Genomic DNA, 18,614 nt, shown 5'->3' with positions numbered 1-18,614 from the left:
ACGCCGTGCCGAGCATCGACGACTCGCATTAAATGTCACATTCTAAATAGCGAACCATTACGTAAAGCGAACCGCCGTAAATCGACTCCTTGATACAGAAGCGAAGCGTACGTATCGTCGTTGTCGCCGCTGCCGCCGGAGCCATGGGACTTTCCCACGTTACCGCTTGCTCGAAGAAAGTCACGAAAATGACCCTAATTCGCCGACATTAGGCCACCGCAAGAAAAAAAGAGGCATTAACCGCGACGAAAACGAAAGTAGATTTTTTTTCTTGACGATTAATCACACCTCTGAGACCTTTTTCTGTATCAGAAAATTAGGATATTTAACTGGTTCCCTCTTTCTTGGGTAACACCTGGTAAACATCGGTGTCACTTCGAGGGAAAAAATTATTAAGTTTTACATTTGTCTTTCTAACATGGAAGACGCCGATTAACTCTAATGACAGTTATAAAACACGCGATTTTGATAGAGTAATTTGTAACTTTTTCTTTGGTGATTATTATATTTACCGTTTATATGGAATTTTTCTAAGATGTAAATCAACACCGTAAATAACAATCTGAATCATTGTGTTTTTTTTTCATTCATCCTCATTATGAGAATCGATCTTTCTCAGCGACTGAAAGATTAGAATCAGTTAATAAAAATCATCAAGATTGATCTTTTCCAAGGAAGAAAAAAAGCGGATCTTGTTGATGTCACAAACTTTGCGAGACCGCAAGTGTCTGTATATCGTAAAAAAAAAAAATACTGAAAAGACTAGGAGGAGACGCGAGGAAAGGAGTAGGAAAAGGCGAGAAGAGAGGGCATAGAGTTGAGGCCCCTCCCTCAATCCCCACCGTGCAACGGAGAAGGATTATCCGGTCCCCCAGCAGGATCCCCACCACAACTAGTCTGACAGGACCCACCTGTACCACTCGGTTAGACTGTGCACGCTTCTCCGCTGATCCGGCGCACAGTATGCCCATAAGGCCCATTCGAGGTATACTTACGAGAGCGCACGAGCGAGCCGCGCGCGGTTAAGCGAGCGAGCGAGCGAGCGAGCGGAGAACCGATCGGGCAACCGAAGTGGGACCGCGGAAAATAAACGTGCAGAAGTGGGGGCCGATTCAAGAATCGATGTGGACACCCTCGCCTACCAAAGTCATTCACCTAACGGTCATCGGCGCGTCAAGAGTCCTCTTCTTCTTCCGTTATCCGGTCTTGCCAATCGCGACAAGTCGCGCTTGCCATCGCGGCGGTCGGTGCGCGATCTGTCGTTCCAAATGAAGGTGCCGCGTGGTGTAAGTAGAAGATACAGATTTCGGCTAATCTGAAATTCGTGACGCGGTCCAGGACTGACCTACCACGAATGAAAGCGGTGAGATCTCTCTACCCGAGAACTCGACTGCGGGTGCATCGCCGGAGTAGGACAAGTGCATGACAGGGTTGCTACGTTGAGTATGACGAGAGACTTTGTTTCACCGAAACGCATGCATTCGGGAATGAAAATTTATTTCCAAGTGTGTGACTGACTGTGCGGTTTTGTGTCGTGTTACTTTTTTGCCTGTAGCCGACCGAGGACGATGGACAAGATCTCGGAGTGTTTAATATTCGGTCGAATGGCGAAAAGTGCCTCGGGAGACTTGTCTTCGGGAAATAGTTGTGATACAGTGGAATGCTCCATCTGAATCGAATCGCTGCCGAATGCTGCTCATATCTGCACGACGTTAATTCACTGTAATTACAAAAGTACGTAATGCTTTGCGATAGTTCCCGTCGAACTAAGAGTTCCGTGCGATATTAAAATGCAATATCGGCGTTTCTAATGTGTCATTTTATTAGTCTCGAAATTATCATTCAGGAATTTTTTAATAATATCGGTATCGGAAATCGGAAATCGGTATCGAAAAATCAGAATGGTCTGGAAGAAATTGAATCATTCGGTGATTGAAATGAGGTGGGGGGGTGGAAGGAGTCATTAACGATGTCGTTCGGCATACTTAATGATCGAGAAATTTTCAACATTATCGCGCATTCAATTAATTACGCAATTAACTGGTTTACTAGGCATACCCGCACTCGCAATCGTAACTGATGCAGTTTTAATGATATCGGACCGTGTAATTTCACGTCATGCCTCGGAAACGACAGTGTGATCGAGCACGCGAGAGCAATGAGAATCCGCCGCGGAATCGTTTCGTCGCGGATTAGGCACCGCGATGAGTTTTCGGTCGCGGCTCGTCAGTTCTGATGGACGCGCGCGCGTTGCCGCGGCCCGTTCGTCTTCGTAAACCGTGGAATTTATTCGCGGCATCACGCCGCGACGAATCGCCCGCGCGTCTATCGAGGGCCGGTTACGACAATAGAATCGGAAATAGCGCCGCGCGATGCGTTGCGTTGCGTTGCGTCGCGTCGCGTCGCGCGCAATGCGAAGGCCGATCGGCGGAGAATGCGCGTTGCGGAACGCCGCTCCGTTTCGAAAGAACGGAAGTTACTCTTTGCAAACTGGAGCCATCGCATCGTTCGCCGCGAGATGAGATTGCGCGATGCCGGAATTGCTTCCCCGCAGGCCGATCGATCGCCGCGTCGATAGACGCGTTCGAGCCGAGGTTGTCGATTAATTTAGGCGAATAGGTACATCGAACGATGGAACGATCAATCTTTCAAACGGTTAGTATCAAGAGATAGCGAGAATCGCCGTCGGCCGCCGGATCGTTTTGGTCCATACGATGTTTTGATGTCGAAACGAATTTTTTCGGTTTACAACAAAAGAGGGAAAGAAGAAAATCGTCATTTGATAAGTCAAAGGTTACAATATTGCATGAGCTGTTTTTTTAATCCCTTTAGCTTTCACATTTCCACAAAAAAATGTAACCATTCCGTAAAAAAAAAAATACTTTGTTGATTTCTATACCCCGTTGCTAATTTTCGTACATCCGATCCAAAACTGCCAAGCCTTTTATTTAGGGAAAAAGTAAAGCGAAAATATATTTTTATTAGCTAAAAAAAATAACGAAAATGGCATAGGAAAGCTTTTCTCTTCCAGTAAGAATGCGTGCTTTCTCTTAAAAAACGAACTATCTGTAAGAGTTAAGCATTAAATAATAGTATTGACCATTATTTTGCAGACTTTAAAAAGATCTTTCTGCTTTTATAGTTTCTTTATGCATTTCAACCTTTTTATTTTATAACACATCTCACAATCTCAATACAAGAAAGGTTGCAAACCCTTGCAAAAAAATCGCACATTTTCGGTTATTTATTATTATATGCCATTTTGACAAAAAAAAACCTTTTTTTCGCGTGAAAGGATAGAATTCAATTTATTTATATCTTTTCCCTTTAATCATACGAAGTAGAATCCAAGTATGAGGATAATGAGACGGCAGGTTTTCCTTTTACGATAATGCTTTCCGTCTCTTTTGTATAGTTGCCTTTGGAATTCCCTGCCTGATAAAATATAGTTTATTTCTGTCTTTTTTATATATGTATATCATTCGTATCGGTGCTGCTATCTTCATTCAGAAAATGCTGAGCATATATAGACTTGCTAGATTACAATTTTATATCATTTTTGGTGCGCATTTTTACGTAACTCTGTTATCGCATGCTCCAGATTGTTATAATCGCAATAATTATTATTATGCAATCATGAAGTCCTGTTTATTTGTCTTACTAAAAGATTCATCCCACTCTTACATTTAATTTATGAGGACATATGATGTAATGTTACGTCCGCTTTTTACATTCTCATTATTGCATGTGTATTTTTTTTTTTTTTTTATTTTGCATGTGTGTGCATACGTTTTATTTTATTTTTGATTGAGTTTGAATTGAATTTTTTTTCTTTTAATTGATATCGTGGGTATCTCGTATCAAGGTTAAAGTGAATTCTACTCTACTCCGCTCCTCGATCGACGGGAAAGTCCTTTTTTTTCGTGATGAAAGATATAGCGGGTGGTTGAGAAGGTCAGCATGGGAAAGGAGAATAAACGCGGCGCGATTCGCAGAAATTACGAACGATCGCTTTGTAGGCATCCAGACAGATGCTCACCTCTTTACCGTCGTCAATGATCGCCGGGCAGAGACTTTGCGCGGGAGTTACGTTACGATTCTCACGGCTCGGCCTGGGCCTGCCTGGCGCAACAATTGCACGCGATCCGCAAGGTCAGGTCTCGTGGTGGTCCCCAATGATCTTGGCGATGATCACTGCCGCCGAGATTCGCTCTCGGCGATAATCGCCGATCGAGTCTCGTCGCCGAGGGAGTCTCGTATGCCGAGAGACGAGCGTTTATTACGGAGCGTCTTCACGCCTTCGAATAGCGGCGGACCTCCGTCATCGGCTCGGATCGAAGATCTGAATTCAAATGATTTTCATTGCCAGAGATCTCGAATCGTATATTCTCGTTCCCGGAATTGGGCACGAGCCATATTGTAATACAGAAGTGATGCACTTCTGCAGCAACATCCCGAAAACAACATTACGAAAAGCACGAAAGCCGAAATCCCTCATTGCCACGAGGAAACGAAGAAACGTAGGAAAATTGTAAGGAAGACGACACGTAGATCACGATAATAGCTTGTAATCTTTAAATCCGCGTGCAGAGTCGAGCAGGCTGTTACGGTTACCGAGCCGTGAATCAGCTATTTACATGCGCCAACCGCGATGGTCAGAGATCGGCATAACAAGTGCGCGGCGACCACTTATCGTCGCCGGACGTAATTGTAAAATTCCCAATTACGCCGAATAATTCTCGCAAAGCGAGATAGATAGATAGCTTTTATTAATCGCCTGGGTAAAACCAAGACGCCTGTATATAGGATAATACAATGTATTGCAATTGGAAAACATTCATGTCGCAATCCTTACTATCTTTTTATTTTTTTCAATTCTTTTCAAATCTTCAGATATTTTTCAGACAAAAATTAATCAGTTCTACGCATACGTACGTACTCGGCAATTATATACATAGCATTATCTTAAGAATTATTTTTAAAAAGATCAAAAGAGAACGCGAATCTATAATTTATTAGTTAGATGTAACTTATTAATTTAATTTTTTTTAATTCTAATATATGCGGTTGTTTGTATTTGATGATTTCTTCCATTCGTACGCGGATCCTAATCCGTTAACCTCATTTGATCTTATCGGTCGACATTGTGTTGTACTCTGTTGCGACATCTCGGCACGACAACAATATCGACATTTAAACATCGCAATTGCATCGGCACGGAACGCACTGCCGTGCAGAGGAATCCACCAAGTGAGACTTACCTGTTACCGGATGCACACCTCTACGGATCAGCATCGGTTGCCATTGGCCAGGCGCCACAGGACCGTGTCTGTGTCATCGTCGAGCGATTTATCATTAGGCCATAATCTACGAAAAGTCGAGCAATTAAGCTTACGAAATGGGGAGCCTTGAGGCTGTCGCTAATGAGATTATACCGAATAATTCGATCACGGTTGAGAAACGCCCGGCGATGTCGCTCGGTTTTGTCAGCCGTCGAGCGTCACCGAGCAAGCCACGACACGGACACCGCCGGTTTTTCGAACGTCGTTAGAAAAATATCGCAAACTGTGGCGACAGAACGATCACGTAAGAAGAGATATCTGTGCGCTGGACGCAACTCGAAATAATAAGGCGGGGTAAATTATCGAACAACCGTGAAATGGATCTAGATCAGATTTCCCCTTCGCATTACGCTTCCGTGGCAAGAAGTGTACGAATGCGAGGATAAGACGAAGAAAAAAGAAAAATATAAATACGGAATCGCCAAGCGCCAAGCTACGTAGGTATGCCGCACGGCAGAAACGGCGGCATCCGCAAATGATAAGTGTCAACGACTGTTGGGTGTAGGTCAGGAGAGACTCCGTTGATCAAACAACATGGATGTCTCTTCCATTAGTTGAAATTTACTTTCCCATTTAGCGACAGTCTGTCACGTATGAAAGTCGCTGGAGGTAGATATGGTTGTGCCCTCCGGGCCGCGACAAACATCTGGGTCACCGCTTTTGTCCCATATTCGTGATTGCCAGGCATTTCGATGGGAAAAACGTTAGAGAAACACGTCGCGCGAACGGACGAGCATGAGAAACGAGAGATGATACATACGTAAAAAAAAAAAAAAAAAAAGAAAAAAGAAAAAAAGGACACGCGGAGAAACGTTAGAGCAGAAGTCCATCCCGTCTGATTTCCGATTCGAGTGGCGTCGTCGTTCCGCTGGCCTACGCAAATGCACATTGTGCAAGGGATCACGGCGTGAAATAAGAGCGACGAGGTGTGAAAACGAGACCGCGGAGCCACGGTCCGTTTTCTGGACGATCGGCCAAAGAAGGCGAAAGGAGTCGGCGAGGAACTCAAAAGGAACGGCCGCGAGCAAGAGGGAGACGGAGATAGACGAGAAGGAAAAAAAAAAAGCAAGCGCGCAAGAGTTTTCCGCTCGTTGAACGTAACACGCACCGCTTTGCCACGATCCAGCGATTCGCGCTCGCGCTGCACTGCAAAGCGGCGCATTATGCAACGCGCTTCTTCTCTTACCCAATCGCGCGCTCGATCGGTGTAGGCGCACGATAAAGATTGCATCGTCGACTTGTCAAAGATACCGCGCGTCCGATCTACTTTTCCTTTCCGTCGTGTAGGAAGCGATTCGCTTAGAAGAAGCTTCGTCGCACGCGCCGATCGTTTCGCAAGGAATTTAATCAACCTTCGAAATAATTTCACTATACCTAATAGTCTTATTTTCTAATATTTCCCAATAACCTTTTTATAACTCATTATAAGTTATATATTTAAGGAATTTAAAACGAAATATTTGAAAAAATATATTTGACTTGTAAATGTTATTGAGAAAATTGGAAATTAGATATTATGAAGGTAGGAGTTGAATTTGTATATATATTATATTGTATATATATATATATATATATATATATATATATATGAATTTGTGCGCGCGCGCGCGTGTGTGTGGGGGGTGTATGATGTATATACATATGTGTGTACAAGAATGAAGATGATATATAGAAATACTAAATGATTAAATGAAATGTTTCACTCGAAACAATTTCTTAATCTTTCTATTATTAATTTAACATTGCTTTTTAATGTCATGGAGACATTCAAATAAATTTAGTGAATGGAATCAATTTAAACATGATATGATTTTATCTACACAATTAATTAATAATTCTGACTATAACACACACATTATATTATCAATTAGAAATGTTTAGTATCTTTTAAAAAACTAATTTTTATATTATTTATCTTATTTATCTTTAAAAAATTTGGAAACTAGAGTGATAAACATGCCAGAAAAATCGCGTTTATAATTTGTATTAATAACAGATTTGAATTTAATCACTTATGAATTAATATTAAAGAAATAAACTATACTTAGATACTTAAATTAGTGTAAATGAGATTGCTCTTATTAAGATTTTTTATTTAAATATATCTTCTAACCAAAACACCTAAATTTTTTTTCTCTGGTTTAATTACGGAAGTGATGTTGTAAAATATGAAATAATGTATTTTTATATAGGTAACTTGTCGATGTCACGAAATCAATTGTCTTCTATTGCAGATGAATCAGCAGTGCAAGGTGTGCGGCGAACCAGCGGCTGGCTTCCACTTTGGTGCATTCACCTGCGAGGGATGCAAGGTGAGTCTTGCCGTCTGATTTTGGATATCTTTCTTTTACTCTGTTTTTCTTTTATAAGACACGATTGTACTGCGTAAGAGAGAATTGAAAAACAATTAACGATGAGATTATATACAATGCAAATTCTCTCAGTTATCGCTCAAATTTAAATCAGTGTTTCGCATTTTTCGAAATAAAAAGATTTTCTACAATTCTTATCTGAAACCATTACGTTCTAAATAGATAATTAAGGTACTTAAGATTCATGTAATTGTGTACCATCGAGATTGAAAAGTACATGTAAGTTAGACGAAACAGAAGTGATGACATAAGAGAGCGAATCTGAACTTGTATCTTGTACCTCGCATTGTACGCTCGAGATATTGCAAGAGGAAATCACGTTCCGGGATCTACTAAGAAGCAATAGAGGAAATCGGTCGGTTGCCATCGAAAAAACACGACACGTCCGAGATCAGAAAGAGGAAAGAATTTCGCTTCTGATTTAACAACAACGTCCGTCGTTTTTCCCGTCAGTAGGCATTCTATCTCGATCGCCACACCGATCGGAGAGCTGTGCCGTCGGGGCGATCGTTCTTTCCCGCGATTTCGTAAAGAACCCACGAGCCGGCAGCCAGTGATCGCTTTCACGAGCCATTCCGTGACCGAGGTTAAACATTCGGCCAGGCATGCGTGTCAACCTGGCCCGAGGTGGCTTCTCGCAGCGAATGCACGCGCGCGCGCGATTCGGTTGGAACGCAACAAATCCGATCTCCGCATCGCATCAACGTTAAAAAAACCGCGTTCGTTCGAAGCGTGAAGTGCTCGAAGAGCGAGAAAAACGAGAGCGACGGTAGCAGCGGTGGCAGCGACGGGGGAGAACCGCGGGACGGCGCGGAGGAGGGAGAGCTGACATGCTACGATGGGCCTGAAAACGAAAATAACGAAATGAAACAATGTCGTGCTGACGTAACCGTGAACTAGGGCGGAAACAATTGTGGCGGACAAGTGCGAAGCGCCGGAAGTGGCGTCTCGAGGCGATCCGGTGATCGGAACGAAAAGGGGAATCTCTCTCTCTCTCTCTCTCTCTCTTTCTCTCGAGTGCGCCCGAGGCCCTGCTCCCTTTTCCTGTTGAATAACAAGCTCGTGATGTTTGCAATTAAATTCCTAAAACGTGGCGAGTTAGGTGAGCGCTCGCCACGAAAGACAAAAGGGGCAGAAATTAAAAGAAGTTTACGACGAGTTTATTCCGAATAAATAATGAACTTTCGGTCGTTTAGCACGAGACGGCCGTTGTTCACCGAGTTTATTCCGAATTCAACCGCGATACAATCACGAAATAGAAATAACGTTTATCACCGTTCCAATTCCAAAAATTCTTTGTTTTGTTCCTCCCGAGCATACCGAACGAGCTTCCCGAGGATCCGATAATTGTTCAACGGCAAGCGCTATACGAAACGAGCGTAGCGTGGCTTCCAAGTAGGACCGTTTGCATAACATCAGCGTGCGCGACGGACGAAGAGGGCGTACGGCCGCGGGACGCGGGGAAAGGGGAACCAGATAATAACGGTAGCATTTTCTCAATTGTGTCATCGCTTCTGACGCGCGTCGCGCGTTCCTTTTCTTCCTCGCGAGGCGAGCGTCGCCGTCGCCGGCAAGAAGGTGGAGGACAAGCGACGACGACATCGACGGCGAAAATAAGTGGAACGCGATGCCGGCCCCCATAGGTCTCGGCAATGCGCGCATCGGGACCACCAGGCCGCGCAGGAAGAGCTCGTTTCCAGGACAAACGAACCAGAAACGATTAATAATATAGCGTGCGTACGGGCAGAAAAAGCGAAAGTGGACAACGCGGCCGCGTGCCTCCCTTTAAACGCTCGCCGATTCGCGATGTGACGGCGTCGGTCCGCCGTCGGTGCGCCGAGCGACATATAAATCGCGCGACGATTGGGAAATTCTAGCTATCAATCCAAGCGAGGCGAGCCGAAACTGTTGTCTCGCAACGGTCTGACTATAAAAAGCGGCAGTTGGCAATGACGATACGTTTAAAACCGTTTAACATCTTACGTAAAATTGATGTGCGATATATATTTTAAAAAGTGTCTCTCTCTTGCCACTTCTGTAAAATATCTTCTCTGCGTGAAAAACGGGATTTGGCTCTTGACAACTCTTGTTGTCGGAGAGGCGAGAGAGAGAATCCATCTCGGAATAAAAATTGAAACCGCGCTCTTCATTACGATTGAGATATATACAGCGATTATATTTTTATGTGTGTTTCCTCCCTTCTCTCTCTTTCTATGCAAACAACAAAAAAAGAGAAACAGAAAGAAAGAAACGCAGATGCGGACGAGGTGGGGGCCGGTTGTTTTCCATCTCTCGGCCGGCATGAAAGCAACGAGCGCGGTGTCAGAATCACGTGGAATTGCACCATTTGGGCAATTAGCACGAGAACAGCAGGCCGCACGCGCCTCCGACCATCGACCCCGCCACACCTCCCCCGCTCGCACGCCATGAATGAGACAACGAGAGCGTACGGTTACACACTAACGACTCTGGCGTTGTGCTCGTTACAAGTGTTACAATGCCGTTTGTTGCAGTGTGTCGTGTCGATAGTTTCCAAGTCTTTCGTCTCTCGTCGTCGTCTTCGCTGAGACGTGGCTTGCATGATGATTCCGCAATATTATCGATGATGACGAATCGATATTATTGCAATTGATATTATTTATAAGAAGCATATATCTCAAATACGTAAAAAATATATATAATGATGAAAATTGCAATTGTTGAAAGATGTGGCAAATGTTCTTCAATTCAAGTTCTTAGTAATTTTGGGAATTTGAAGTTTCGAGATTTAACAATATTAGATAAAGAGAAAAAACCCTCATAGGGATACAACAGATAGATTTTTTTTATTATTTTTTCTTGTGTGATAGATATACTAATTTGATAGCTAATTTGGTATTTTATAAAATTAAATTTGTAGATGATTGAATTCCTCAGTGAAAAATAGTTTATACCCGCGCGTCCGCCATCCAGCGTAATCCATACACATTTTTTTTAACATCGCGTGCTGCGCTAGCTCGACTCACTCACGATATATTAATTTTTAACGCGTGCGAGCGAACGCATTTCGCATGCAGTACATTAGTGCTAATTGGCTCGACCATGGTTCTTGTTGCAGTCTTTCTTCGGACGGTCGTACAACAACTTGAACAGCATCGCCGACTGCAAGAACGGCGGCGAGTGTGTAATAAATAAGAAGAATCGCACCGCGTGCAAATCTTGCCGGCTGAGAAAATGTCTCCTCGTCGGCATGTCAAAGTCCGGCTCGCGGTACGGCCGCAGATCGAACTGGTTCAAAATTCACTGTCTGCTGCAACAGCAGCAGCAGCAAGAGCAGCAGCAGCAGCAGCAGCTGGAGCAACAGATGCAGCAGCAGCAACCGCTGCAGCCGCGTCAGCAGCATCAGCAGCAACACTATCAGCCGGCTATTCTCATGTCGCATCAGCTATCGCAACAGCAACGTAATCCGAGTTCGCCCATCCACGGCATTCACGGCAACCAATGTCGGGACGAAGCCATGATGATGAGTGCGGACGACTATAAGAACTCCAGCTCGCCAAACATAAGCTCGCCTGAGTCACACAACAGCGACAGCTCCGTCGACGTCTCCGAGAGGAGGGCGGCTTTCGCCGGCCATCACAGCATCCGGCCTCTCCCGCACATACCACCGGTTGATTTGTCTACCCTGGGCTTGCCATTAAACTTCCCTCTCGGCGGTATGTCGCTCCTGCCGTCGGCCTTCCTGCCGCCGCCCGGCCTCACCATGTTCTCACCCTACGCTCACGTGTACGCGACCCCACACGGTGCACCCCATCCCTTCATGGCGAATCATCCGTCCAGCATATTGCAACGCTCGCCGGCGACTACGAGCGATGAGAACGATGAGCCCGCGACCGCCACGACGTCGACCATGACAACGACCGTAGCCACAACGACCGCCTTGAGAGTCTCGACGTCGTTAGCCGACGACAAAGACTCCTACGAGAGAAACAACAATAACAATAGATTCTGCCTAGATATGGTATTAAAGAGAGAACGAACACTGTCGGAGAGGTCGGTGACGCCGAAGAGGATGCGAACTTCTGAAGGTGGTTCGACTGAATGCAGTCCGGAACGGGAAGTCGCCTGTCCACCACCGCAAGATAATCCAATGGATCTCTCTATGAAAACCGTCGCGACATCCGCTAGCAATCATTCGCAAAACGAAGTAGGAAACGAGGAGGTGGATAATGTTAGCGATGTAGAAAACTCGGCTGCGAAGAAACCGATAGATTTAACGACAAGGTCCTAAGACTTGACCAAAACTTGATTTGAAAGGATAAGAACGATTGAAATGAAATGAGATATTAAAATAGAAAAAGATTCGAATAAATTTCGATAAGCGATACCAACAAACCTCGATTAAGCACGTAATAATCTTTTTGTTATATTTTTGAATTTATATATATATATAAATTCAAAAATAGAGATAAACATTTATGTCATCGATCACGTGCCGTTATTTTAAATGGACTTGCAACATAGCGGCTCAAAGTTATAGTTAAATTTTTCGCTTGATAAATCGATAATCAAATATGATACTGATTTCTCCAGTTGTCCTTCAGTTTTATATAAATTGATGAGAAAAATAGAGAGATATTTTATAGTAATATTAATTATTATTATTTTCATATGAGAGAAAAAAATATTCTTTATCTCGTTTTTTTTTTTTATTACAAGATCTCACACAAATAATTTTTTCGTCACGTAATTGTTTCGTTCATTTGTATGGAAGTTCAAGTCTTTCGAAAAAATGAAAAATGTGTGCCGTTTGAGATTAGAAATGGAACACATATAATCGTCACGATTTCTTCACAGCCTATCTTTAGTTTTATTTAATCGATCGTTGTTATTATTATGCGCTAATAACGAAAATTACATTTCGATGTACTCGATAGTTACGAAGGATAAGATTCGTCTAGATCGTTAAGTAGTGAAATAAAATAGTTTATTATATTAATAACACACTTGCGTTGGTATTTATATTGTCATTAGCGAGAAAAAATATCTCACACACGTTTTGTATACTAAATTCTATATATGACAAAATACGAGAAAGGCAATTTCAAAGATTAATGCTCTCTTTTATTTAAAAAATTAAATTTATATTTTATAAAAGAGACATATATTTAGTTCACAAATTTCTATATTATATATATATATATATATATATATTTAATACACTTAATTGTATATAGTTTAGATATCTATATAGAAATTTGTGATCTAATTGTGTAATGAATACTTACTAAATTTTTTTTATTAATACATACAGGACAAAGGATCTAATTTTTATTTTATGCTTCTCTCGCATGGCATTTTTTTCATATTAGAATTATAGAAGAGCATATTTCCTTAATACAAAATTCAACAACGAATTCTAATAAGCTTTGACATCATCTTTGTACAATTTTTCTAATCTTCCAAGTTGGTTTAATGTATACCGAATATCAGCAATAAAGTGTTAAACAAAAAAGGAAGTAACACGACTAAAAAGTAACACAAAAAAATTTGATTTAAAAAATTATGAGATATTATGGAGTTGGAAAGTAAGTTGACATATACAAATCGTTGTACATAAATCTATGACATGTACGATTACGTATACGATTATTCTTAGTCATAACTAGTAATTTAGGAAAATTAATAAGAATAATAGTTTGATTATATTCCGTCGTTAGAATATATAAATTTTTTTAGAATGCCCAAAATCGAAACATCGGATTTATGACAAGCAAATTTCATTATGATTTTGTTCGTTACTAATTGCTTATTTATCGTGAATCTCAATGATTCCACAAGTGAAAGAGCGAAAGATAAATAAAAATACAGGGAGAATTTTTTAATTTCTAATAAATCACAAAAGATCCACCATATCACGTGTCAGGTCGTTATAAAATAAAATTGTACTTTACTTGCGTCATTTGATATCACAGTCTTGGCTTTAGATTTAATGTAAAACTTTAATTGTAAAATTTTAATTGATTACTACATTTGAGTTTATATGAAATATTATGTAATCGCATTTGTTGTAATATATTAAGCATTACGTAAAAAAAAGAAAAAACGTTTACAAAATGTTAGAAACGTTTTGAAAATATTTAATGCAATCTAATGTTAAATCATATTTGTATGTATCACAGTACAGATTCACGAGCGAAGTTATTGAAAGAGTTTGAAAGTTTATTAATGATAACCAAAGTAAAAACTGAAAATTTGTATGCAAAGTTTACAAAGAAAAAACTTGTATGCTTATTGTAACAGTGTTTTAAATAAATTGTTACTATTGTCGCAAGATTTCTCCATAATTTAAATTGAATTATATTAATCATGAAAACTAGTCGTATTGAAGAATATTATTTTTTATTCGAAGAACGTAAAAATAGTAGATTTCATAAAGAAATAAAATTAGTGAGACCTGAACAAATTTTGCGTACAATATTAAAATAAGTGTAGAGAAATATTTTGATGATTGTTTTGTGATTATGGAAAATTAAATGTAATTAATGTTTTTAATATTTTATTTTCGGACGTTCTATGAATCTTTGTTCTCATTTATAGAAGTATTCATAAAAAGATAATTTGTCTTTCAGTAAAAGAAAGAAATTGTAAAATCAAATCATATTCAAAAGAAATATTGTAAAATCAATAATGTACAAAAATGTAGATTTTTTTATAGAAGCTTTATAATGAAATCGAAATGCAATAAACTCTAGTAAAATCTATAATTAGTTTGAATATTTTATAAAAATTTAAATTTGTATTAACTTATTTAGTTCAAAATAAACTATATAATAATTTGTAATGTCAACTTATATTATTTCCATTTCTTGATGTTTTTAACACTTTTATGCTTGTTCCATTAATATTTCGCAACGATTAATGCAAAAATACATATTTTTATTAAGAAAAAAAATCAATATCTATATTGTAGAAAAATTATACATACGTAGCTATTTTCATTTATTTGTAATATACTGTGCTAAATAAATACCGACGCAAGGTAGCCATAGCCGTTTAATGGAATTTAGAATTATTTTTATATTCAAAAGCATATGTGACGCAGGACATATATGCAATATATACATATAATATGATATATATTAATATACATATATGTTTATGTGCGCATGTATGTGTACGTGTGTTTAGCATGAAATTATATTGCGTGGGATAGAGATGTTAGATCTTGTATATATGTTATTTGAAAGGTACAAATCTAAAGTAGCTCGTTTTTCACTCTAAGCATGGTCACGGGGTCACGCAAACATGAAGTAATGGGAAAGATGGTGTAAGAGAAACAGCAGTAAACAATAGGAAAGCGAAGTAAGATTCGATTGTAATAACAATAAACACTGATGGCGACGTTAGTGATTAGTAGTAGACATAATGGCCATAATATTGTCACGGTTACAAAGATTGACAATTGACATTTGGTAGGATTAATGTTCGTGTTACAAGAAATTAGATAATCATTCGCGTACGAATATGCAATACTTCCAAATATGACGTGTTTCCAACCTTATTGCAAACAAATAATGTAGATAAATTTAAAGAAAAGAGCGTTTCGCATAGCTGCACATGCTACATTACACAGTTTTAAAACAAAAAAATATGTACATATAATATTATAAATGTAAATATAATGTTACAATTTTCTGTATTTATATTTTATATTTTACACATATAGTTTATATTTTATTTTATTCTATATTTTATTACGTTCTTTCTATAATATAAAGTCTCTTCAATCTCCATAACAATCGGAGGCCTCTATACAAATAAACTTTTCGCGTTCTTTATTATCTAGAAAGTCGATATTTTAAAGCCGCGCATGAAGTAAGGAGAAATCAACTTCTTTTCACTCGGACGCTGTGCTCATAGGGCGAACATAATGGCACAGGAACCGGCACAAAAGAGCGATGTAGCGATCTAAGATACGCGCACGTTGAATGGCCGCGTGAACGGCATGTTTCGCAGCATCCCTTAATTACCCCGCGCGCTCGCGGTACAATCAAAATCCCGCGATCGTTCTTTCTCTGCGCGCGAGCACGCGCGCGAGCAGGCGCGCCATGGAGGAAGGGAAAGAAAGAAAAAGGAAAAAAAAAAAAAAAAAGAGAGAAGACTCGCGACGGCCGACATCTCAATTCCGAGGTGAGCGAGCCGCGCCAATCGATCCTCGCTTGCGCAACAACCAATCGACTTTAACGAGATTCCGCCGTTTTAATTAACGAGCGCGCGAGCCAACCTCGCTCGCTCGCTCGCTCGCTCGCCGTGATCACGCGAGACGAAGATGAACGACGGAGGACGCGAACGTCGTCCGGTAAACACGTCGCGGCGCACACCTGTACGCGCGTACGCTTACGCACCGGCGTACAAATGTGTACGACGTCGGTAGCCGCTTTATCTTACACGCGCTTGCCGATATCGTTTCCGCCGAGATGATGTTCCTCCTCGTGGCCGGCCCTCTCGCTCCGTTGCGATGTAGCGAGGAGGAGGTGTCTAGATGTGACCTCAGAAACCTCAGAAAACGTCAACAATATTGCTTTTCTTTCTCTGTTCATTTATTTATCTTATTTGTTTCTTTCTTTTTTTTTTTTTTTTTTTTTTAATGATGAACGGTCGCGCAACACGTTGTAATAAATTACATTATTTAACGTGAAAGAAATAAAAAGAAAAAAGACTTGTGAAATTTATTTATTTCAATTCCTATGAGAATGAGTCAAATATTTAAAATAAAAAGATAAAGTTGCAACTTAATCAGCATCGCATTTTAAAGTATTTTATAATAAATGTCTGCTCTTTAATTTTTTTGAAAAGTGGTTTGTCTTTGTAATTTTTTATAAGTTAATATTTAAATTTGAAAATATCATACACGTGTAAATCGTGCGGTTACGGTTAAATAAAGATATTACGATTGTCTTAGCTTTAAATTTTTCATTTCAACTTATTGTTAGAAGAAAACATTCTTGCTTTGAAATTGGAATATTCTTCGAAAGTCCCTCAAAAATCTTATAGAAATCAATATGCGAAGAGTCATCGTGATTGTCAAGAATTTTGAGAATATATTTTGTCTCTATCTGTTTGGCTCTGAATTCTCATAGGTGTCACAAACGATTTTCGCTGTCGTTTTGTCGGCAATGTAAACCACCGAACACAACTTCGCTTTTAAGGCGGAATCACGGTGCGATTTGTAGACCCGTTCGCAACCAGTAGTGCCTTTGTGGAATTTAAGGTTGCACGAAGAATGCACACATGGCACCGTGATTCGGTAGACGAAGAAATCGTCCGAATCGTGTGGGATCGATGTGGCCAATTAATATTTTGAGATTTTCATCGGTGAAATTAGATAATTAAAGAAAAAAAAAATGATTTTAATTTTGTTACAAAATTTGGAATATCACTTGGAATACACCATAATAATATTTCATAGTTTGAACCATCATTGGTGCCAAAGATAAAATTGTGCCTTATTGCAATTGATATTAAATTCTCCTACGTGACATGTGTGTGTTAAATAATATTCTAGAATATTTAAAAATTAATCTTGTATCTTGCGAATTCTGAATTATTTTCACATGAGATTAAGAGATATTATGAGTTAATGTATATAACGACTTTTATATATATATATATATATATATATAAAATGTATATTACTATTTCCTTTCACACTTGTACTTTTATCATAATTTTAGACTCCCGTCTTGTATCTCAATACAGTTGTATAATTGTAAGATACATATTTTTAAGAAATTAATTTAGTTCTTGTTGATCACTGTTGCGTCTCATTAGGCACTCCTTGTAGATCGAATATAGTCAATAAAGGCCAGTATTGTACCAGCAGTTATAAGAAATCGTTTTATCCCGCATATTGTATTTAATTGAGCATTTTAGTCAAACATATGTAAAATAATATCCCATATACATTGTTAGATAACGATGGGAATAATTTGTAAATAAATGATTGGCATGTTTTATGGGAAGGGGACCGGGGCCAGTAAGTACTTGTTTGTACATTAAGATTTCATGACAATAAAAAAATTATTTTTTATCACTATTGTGAGATATAATATAATCTGCTTATAAAATAAAAATATGTACCCATTCCCTTAATACTTGATAAAAACTTTTTCATAAAATTGACTAACATCTAATACAGTAATTATTTTTAATTATTTTTTGAATTTTTTCATTTTGTATATATATATAAATATATATACATAATTATTATATATATATATATATATATATATAAATGTATATATATAAATTTTGTATTTATATAAATAAATTATATAAATAAAACTTATATAAATAAATTATAACATTGCTATATAATTTTTCTTTCAATTTTTAATTTTTCGATTTTTGAATAATATTAAAAATAGAAATATGGAAATTTTTAATTAGTAATTGCCTATTTCGATTATATTACAAAGTATGCAATGCGATATTGCATGATATGCAAATTATAATTATGATAAAAATTTATTCAAATTTTAAACGCTTTATTATTCAAATTTATTCAATTTTTATGTAATCTAATCGTAATTATTAATTATGTATGTGCTTGTGTAAACAATTATCAAGCATCACTAAAGAAAAGATAAAAAATATTATCTTAAATTATGCGATTATAATATATAAAGAAATGTTTTAAAAATAAATATTAGTAATATATAATATATCCAAAAATATAATAAAATTTTGAATGTTTATAATTTCATAAAAAAAATATAATATTACTTGTTAAAATATTAAATAATTTTGTTCTGAAATCAATACGAAAAAAATTGAGTTTCACATTTTGATGTTAATATATACACGAATTCAAACAGTGAAAAACATAAAATATGTAGTCGGCTAGACTGAATTTACA

The 18,614-nt window shown here is 38.7% G+C and overlaps 1 protein-coding gene across 1 annotated transcript; it reads left to right on the top strand.

The window, feature by feature from the left end:
* Positions 1-580: 580 nt before the first annotated feature.
* On the top strand, positions 581-17,104 carry LOC105427673 (uncharacterized). The gene is made up of 3 exons (XM_011639530.3): positions 581-1,734; positions 7,577-7,654; positions 10,812-17,104. Exons 2-3 carry the CDS (start codon positions 7,577-7,579, stop codon positions 11,982-11,984), a joined length of 1,251 nt encoding a protein of 416 aa, XP_011637832.2. The 5' UTR covers positions 581-1,734; the 3' UTR covers positions 11,985-17,104.
* The last annotated feature ends 1,510 nt before the right edge of the window (positions 17,105-18,614 follow it).

Source organism: Pogonomyrmex barbatus, unplaced genomic scaffold (assembly GCF_055798465.1).
Source record: "Pogonomyrmex barbatus isolate J1 unplaced genomic scaffold, ASM5579846v1 scaffold2, whole genome shotgun sequence".
NCBI lineage: Eukaryota > Metazoa > Arthropoda > Insecta > Hymenoptera > Formicidae > Pogonomyrmex > Pogonomyrmex barbatus.
This window is presented reverse-complemented; position numbering and strand designations above follow the sequence as displayed.

Bases quoted from the DNA above. Each gene is read 5' to 3' on its own strand.
- LOC105427673 (XM_011639530.3), top strand. From the start codon at position 7,577: ATGAATCAGCAGTGCAAGGTGTGCGGCGAACCAGCGGCTGGCTTCCAC. The intron at 7,655-10,811 runs GTGAGTCTTGCC...TTCTTGTTGCAG, and splicing joins TCACCTGCGAGGGATGCAAG to TCTTTCTTCGGACGGTCGTA.